The sequence below is a fragment of the Mandrillus leucophaeus genome, unplaced genomic scaffold, assembly GCF_000951045.1.
Source record: "Mandrillus leucophaeus isolate KB7577 unplaced genomic scaffold, Mleu.le_1.0 Scaffold3, whole genome shotgun sequence".
NCBI lineage: Eukaryota > Metazoa > Chordata > Mammalia > Primates > Cercopithecidae > Mandrillus > Mandrillus leucophaeus.
In genome coordinates, this window is record NW_012103142.1 from 3,048,485 (window position 1) to 3,055,543 (window position 7,059).

General features: G+C 44.0%; 1 protein-coding gene across 3 annotated transcripts in view; it reads right to left on the reverse strand.

The window, feature by feature from the left end:
- The window catches only part of SLC26A8 (solute carrier family 26 (anion exchanger), member 8), a 108,839-nt gene that overhangs the window by 28,577 nt on the left and 73,203 nt on the right, over window positions 1-7,059 (reverse strand). For all 3 annotated transcript variants that reach the window (XM_011986578.1, XM_011986579.1, XM_011986580.1), the window contains one exon: window positions 3,559-3,636. In XM_011986578.1, the coding sequence (XP_011841968.1) occupies window positions 3,559-3,636 (78 nt within the window). The remainder of the gene's footprint in view (window positions 1-3,558; window positions 3,637-7,059) is intronic.

The window sequence follows — 7,059 nt, forward strand, 5'->3', positions numbered from 1 at the left end:
GGATAGATGCCAAAATGTTAATAGTTGTTTTATTTGTGATTGTGAATGACATTTTTATCTATTTTGCATTTTCCAAAGTTTTGAAAATGAGCATGTTTACTTTTATAATGGAAAGAAAGTTTCCTAAATATGAGGAAATGAAGATTTATGCGCATAAGGATATAAAAATCTTCAGGGCTTCAAAGTAGAATTTAACCTACTTTTAAGAAACATTATTGCTCACACCTGGCTGGGCGTAGTGGCTCACGCCTGTAATCCCAGCACTTTGGGAGGCCGAGGCGGGTGGAATCACCTGAGGTCGGGCGTTTGAGACCAGCCTGACCAACATGGAGAAACCCCGTCTCTACTAAAAATACAAAAAAGTTAGCTGGGTGTGATGGCACATGCCTGGAATCCCAGCTACTCGGGAGGCTGAGGCAGGAGAATCGCTTGAACCTGGGAGGCAGAGGTTGCCGTGAGCTGAGATTGCGTCATTGCACTCCGTCCTGGGCAACGAGAGTGAAACTTCAACTCAAAAAGAAAAAAAAAAAAGAAACATTTTTGCTCACACCTGTAATCCCAGCACTTTGGGAGGCTGAAGTGGGTGGATCACCTGAGGTCAGGAGTTCAAGACCAGCCTGGCCAACATGGCGAAACCCCGTCTCTACTAAAAATGCAAAAATTAGCCAGGCATGGTGGCAGGTGCCTGTAATCCCCGCTACTCCGGAGGCTGAGGTAGGAAAATCACTTGAACCTGGGAGGCAGAGGTTGACGTGAGCTGAGCTAAGATCATGCCACTGCACTCCAGCCTGGGCAACAGAGGGAGACTCCCATTTCAAAAAAAAAAAAAAAAGATTTTCTTGTGGTCATGAAATTCCTGTATTGGTTTAATTTCTTAGCCCTTTCCTAGCTGTCCTCTCCTCTATATTCTCTGCCTGGGAATTAGAACTAATCCTACCATGAGGAATGGCTGAGTCCACGGTTACTCTGGCTTTCTGAGGGTACCCAGTGACCCGTTAGACACAACAGGTCAGTAGAGGAGGGAAAAGCAAAGATGAAGTTGGCAGAAATTACTTCTTTCCCACCATACCGTCTTTGCCACTATGCTATCTTCTTTCCAGTCAAGAATCTCCAAACTTCCTTCAGTTTGAGGAAATACGGTGGGAAGGAAAAGAAACTCAACCTCGTAGGGTTTTTGAAATGTTTTTGACGTAAGGCAGGGAGTATGGAGAAGAAACAAATCTTTTCATAAAACAATATGCAACATTTTTATCCTTCTAAATATTAAGGTGAAACATGCTCATGGTATAAAGATGAGTTAAATTCATACATAATTTCCATTATCCCAGAGATAACCACTGGTATATTCTGTGTTTTTCTTCCACACAAAATTGGAATAATATTGAATATATTATTTTGTATCATGTTTTTCAAAATTTGTGTTGGTCCTCTTGTAACTAGTTGAGATCCTAGCCTGAATGCTCTACTAATGACTCTTAACAAGGGTTTTGCAACTCTTCACAGTTTTTCAAGAAAGGAAGAAGTCATTTATAGCTTAGTACTCACAGAACCTTATTGTTACAGTAATTCAACTATTCCGTTGATCTTCTTATAATCACAACTGCTCACTCAGAAACATGCTAACTAGGTGCTATAAAAGTAATGTGATGTAACATAGCAGCCAAAAGCAAGGGCTGTTCTGTCCCCAACATGTTTATAATAAAGGAGTCCCAACTTTTGTCACTACCCTTCAGTGAACTCTGATCATTTTTGTTTGGAATTTTAAAATTCTGCTTCATTTAGTTGTAAAGAAAAAATATTCACATCCAAAGTAAATTAGTGAGTGGCCCTCCTAAAATAGATTCCAACAGTGATAACAACAAAGGTGCTGTGGAAACTGGAGATGACCTCTACTGGGAATCAGAGGACCACTTGCGTGTCAATTTGAACTTACTAGTTCCACCCTCCTTGCATAGATTCCATGCCTTGGCTCTAAGGCCCTTGAATCATATGAGCAGAAGGCAGCAGCAGCCTTGTGGGTGCTCTACTGAAACCTGCTATTCACCAGGTGGAAAGGAAGCATTCAGAAGGATGGAGATCACATTTACAACCACCCCAGCTTCAGGGACAGCCACCTCGGTGTGTAACCAAGCTGCTACATCCACAAATAAACCTTCTCTCACCTCCCTTAAGTACTATATAAAAATGGCTAACAGGAACATGAAGAAAACTTAAAAGGAGATGATGGTCACTGAGTATAGACCTACTGTAACTTAAGAACAGAAGGATTATAGCTAGTAATTAACAAACCTGGCATCTCTAACCACAAGTTGCTCAGTTTCACACAAAGGGAAGAAATGACACATTTGTATATAGAGGCATCCTAGCTGAATACCGAGTTAAGGCATAACTTTCAGACCTGCCTTCTAGTGTTGTGAACTAACCAAGAGGCAGTGTGGCAGCAATGGGAAGATTGAGTTCACACAAATGCAGAACAAGGCCTTCTGGAAGCAGTGTAGGAAAACAGATGGCATGAATGCACAGTGAGTTTCCAAGCCCATGTTGGTGTAGCATCTGAAGTCTATTTTGGTCATTTTTCACTGAATCCTTACTTATGAAACTTACTTTGTAGCTTAAGCAATAAAAAGAGGATTTAATTATAATAATAATAACTTATTTATTTATTTACTGAGACAGTCTCACTCGGTCACCCAGGCTGGAGTGCAATGGCATGACCTCAGCTCACTGCAGCCTCCCAGGTTCAAGTGATTCTCCTGCCTCAGCCTCTGGAGTGGCTGGGATTACAGGCATCTGCCACCACACCCAGCTAATTTTTGTATTTTTAGTAGAGACAGGGTTTTGCCATGTTGGCCCGGCTGATCTTGAACTCCTGATCTCAAGTGATCTGCCCAACTTGGCCTCTCAAAGTGCTAGGATTACACCACTCTTGGCCTATAACTAATGTTTTTTTTTTTTTTTTTTTTTTAGATGGAGTCTCGCTCTGTAGCCCAGGCTCGAGTGCAGTGGTGGGATCTCGGCTCACTGCAATCTCTGCCTCCCAGGTTCAAGAGATTCTCCTGCCTCAGCCCCTCAAGTAGCTGGGATTACAGGCACGCACCACCATGACCAGCTAATTTTTGTATTTTTAGTAGAGACGGGGTTTCTCCATGTTGGCAAGGCGGGTCTTGAACTCCTGACTTCAGGCAATCTGCCCACTTTGGCCTCCCAAAGTGCTGGGATTACAGGTGCCAGCCATGGTGCCCGGCCCTATAACTAATGTTTCTTGAGTGTTTACTATAGGCGCAATACTATTACATCTATCTATCGACACACCATATAGATCTTATACATAAATATATGTGTGTGTGTGTATATATATCACATCATTTAACCCTTAACCCTGTGATGCAGATACTATTATTTTGAATGAAAGGGACTAGAGATAGGCTGGAGCAACCATTGGGGATAATCTGAATGCAATTCTCCTTGGAGATGCCCCCCGCACACGCACACACACACCAACGAGCAATCCAGAGCCCTGGTCATTGTTGACTTAGTTATTTGATCAGTTCTACTTACATTTGGCAGTGCGCAGAAAAAGTGTCCCATCTTCACCATCAGGAGCAGCATCACACCTGCGCCTACCAGAGATGCAAACTGAGGAGACAGAGCCAGTTGGAGAGAAACCATCAGGAATGTATTGGTCCCTGTCTGCAACTGAGGCCTTCTGCTTGGTGAGAAGCATGTCAGTTTTTCTTAAAAGGAGTTGAGTTCAGCCCAAGTGTATTTTTGTGGAACTGACATTTTCAAGTCTTATCAAAGTGCTAAACACATACTAGATACTCAATAAATACTTCCTGAATGAATGGAAAGATGCTCCCTGAGAAGTTCCACATTGTACTAGGCATTTGAATCTTTACTGCCACTGCTCTGTGCTGTGAATAAGAATTCTCCTAAAATCTGATTTGCATCTCCTCCTGAGTTTAACCTCTCCTTGCACAATTTAGAAAAGCCCTAGTTGGCCGGGCGCGGTGGCTCACACCTGTAATCCCAGCACTTTGGGAGGCTGAGGCGGGCAGATCACGAGGTCAAAAGATGGAGACCATCCTGGCCAACATGGTGAAACCCTGTCTCTCCTAAAAATACAAAAATTAGCTGGGCGTGGTGGCTCATGCCTGTAATTCCAGCTACTTGGGAGGCTGAGGGAGAAGAGTCACTTGAAGACAGAGATTGCAGTGAGCCACGATCGCACCACTGCGATCCAGCCTGGCGACAGAGCGAGACTCCATCTCGAGAAAAGGAAAGAAAAGCCCTAGTAGCTCCTCAGTGTCAGCTCTAAAATCCCAGCCACCCTACTTCCCATGTAAATACATTTCCCACCCCTCACTCTCCTGTTTGCTGCTTGGGTAACTGCCCATCTAGCAGCTTCAGTGGAGCTTCATCTTCACACAAAGATAATCACTTCCCATTTTCCTGCTTTAGTTTCTCTCTGCTTCAGGGCCATCAAAAGGAAAGAAAGAAAGAAAAAGCTACAAACATGAGTCAAGGCTGTATATAGCAGCTCTGGATCCTATCCCAGTTGGGTTGACTACTCTGGGCTCAGTGTCTCTTGGTAAGCGGTGATTCTCACTTGGCAAAATAAAGGTGGAAAACTAAGAAGCATAGTTTCCTTGATAAGCCCAATGCTCTCTGGATAGTCCTGAACTCATTATATCCTCTATTGGTAAATTTCCATTTTATCAGCCCCTAGTAATAAAAATAATAGAAACCAGTGTCATTTTCCACTGTAATGGGAATAGGGGATGGGGCAAAACTATAACCACAAATCAAAACAATGGCACAGAAAAGCAAGAACGGAGGGAATCTCTCAATTCTAATTTACCAAAGAACCACTCAGCAATGATTCTCTGATTTTTCTCTGTATTTTTTACATGGGGGGAAAAACACATCTTCCCACTGGGTTCCCTCTCACTACTCATTGCTATTTGCCATATAAATGTATTGCTGAAAATAATAGCAATGCAATCAACGTCCTTCTTCTTTCTTTCCCCGTCCCAGCTGACTCACAGCTGAAGTGAGTGGCCTGATATGGAAAGGCTGAATCACATGAGAGTAGTGTAGGAAGGACTCAGGAAAATGGATCACCATAACTGAAACTCAGAAAGCTCTGATGGCAAACATTTCAGACACTGTGGAACTGAGACAGGTAACCCCAAAGCCTCTCCAGCCAGGTGACATGTCAGCCTGTTGCTGGATCTAACTTCTGGCTCTAGCTTCAGTTGGCCTTTGCTGATGCTATAGAAAAAAACTATTTTCATTAGCACAGGAAATCTGTATCAGGCCTTTTCTTTTCTGCCACTTTTTTTCTCCAAAATTCTTCTGATTATTTTTAAGGAAACAAAGGCAGGCACACAGCACAATAAGTTGTATAAAACTAGGTTAGGCCAGGCGTGGTGGCTCACACCTGTAATCCCAGCACTTTGGAAGGCCAAGCCAAGCAGATTACCTGAGGTCAGGAGTTTGAGACCAGCCTGGCCAACATGGTGAAACACCATCTCTACTAAAAATAAAAAAAAATTAGCTGGGCATAGTGGCAGGTGCCTGTAATCCCAGCTACTTGGGAGGCTGAGGCAGGAGAATTGCTTGTACCCGGTAGGCAGAGGTTGCAGTAAGCCAAGACTGCACCAATGCACTCTAGCCAGGGCAACAAAAGCAAAACTCCACCTCAAAACAACAACAACAACAACAACAACAACCTAGGTCAAAATGAGCACAAACTAGACACCAAATCTCATAAAATTAGCTGCTCAGAGAGGGTTGGAAGCCTGCCAATAATTGTGTCTCTCTTGGCTGCACAGTCATCGGAATGGGCTTTGGGATCAGAGGACCATCCTCAGTGGCATTGTGCCTCAGGAAGGTGCTCGATGACTCTCAGAAGCTCAGCCTCAGTGCCTGAACAGGGTCTGATGACAGCAAGCACTGTCTGCCTGCTTTACATCTCGTGCTTGCTTTGTTTTTCTGACCAGATTTTCCATCACTTTTCCAGACTTTCTTGAACAAAGACTGACTCTGCCTTCTCTCCTGAGAGTCAAAGCCATGTGAGTCCCCATAGCCACAGCCACAAGCAACATGCAGACCCTCAGCCATCAATTGCTGTATGTACAGGGGGTTCCATGAAGCAGAATAGCAGATGATGGACACCTGCCTGGGCACTTGGGTCTTGGGGTAGAAGTGATTATTTTTGAACTCTTAAGTGATAGGTACCCATTAGCATCTAATTTAATTCTCACAACGGCCAAGTTTGTCTTATCCCCACTTTCCAGATGAAGACTAGAGCCTCAGAGAGTAAAATTAATTTGCCCAAGGTCACATACGTCTAGGAAGCATGGAGTCAAGTTCAACCTCCCCTGACCATCTGACTCCAAAATCCAGGCTCTCTCCATGGCCCCACTGGCTTCCTCTAAAAAGAACACAACACATTCATTTCTCTCTTTTACAATAACCCATTTTTAAAGCTGTTCTGGGAGCCTGGGCAAGGCAGGTCCTTAGAAAGCAGGGAGCAATGAAAGAAACCTAATATTGGAGAACAGGGGAGCACAGTGGTAAGAACAGGATGAGCAGAAAGATGGACTGTGGGACAGCCCAGCTGGACACAGGCTTACTAGGGCTCATCACATCCCCTTTGCCATGGGTCAGCCCTGCCAATGCCTCAGGCTGAGGCTGTGGCCAGAAGGACCAGTAGGTTTTGCTGCAACCACTGGAGGGAAATGAGTTCTAGACAGCGATAAATTAAATGAAATCTAGACACATATACACAGTTTGCATCTATGCCAGATAAAAAATAAAAACAAAGTGACCCTTGATGGCAGGTTATTTTTGAGAGGTTCAGAGCCAGCCCCCTGTTTCTCTTTTCTGCAGTCCTAAGGAACTTTGAAGAAATAGGGGCATTCTCAGGCAGAGGGAATCAAAATCCCCAAGGGTTTGGGGCACAGTGGCTCATGCCTGTAGTCCTAGCACTTTGGGGGGCCGAAGTGAGAAGATCACTTGAGGCCCGGAGTTTGGACAACATAGTGAGACCCT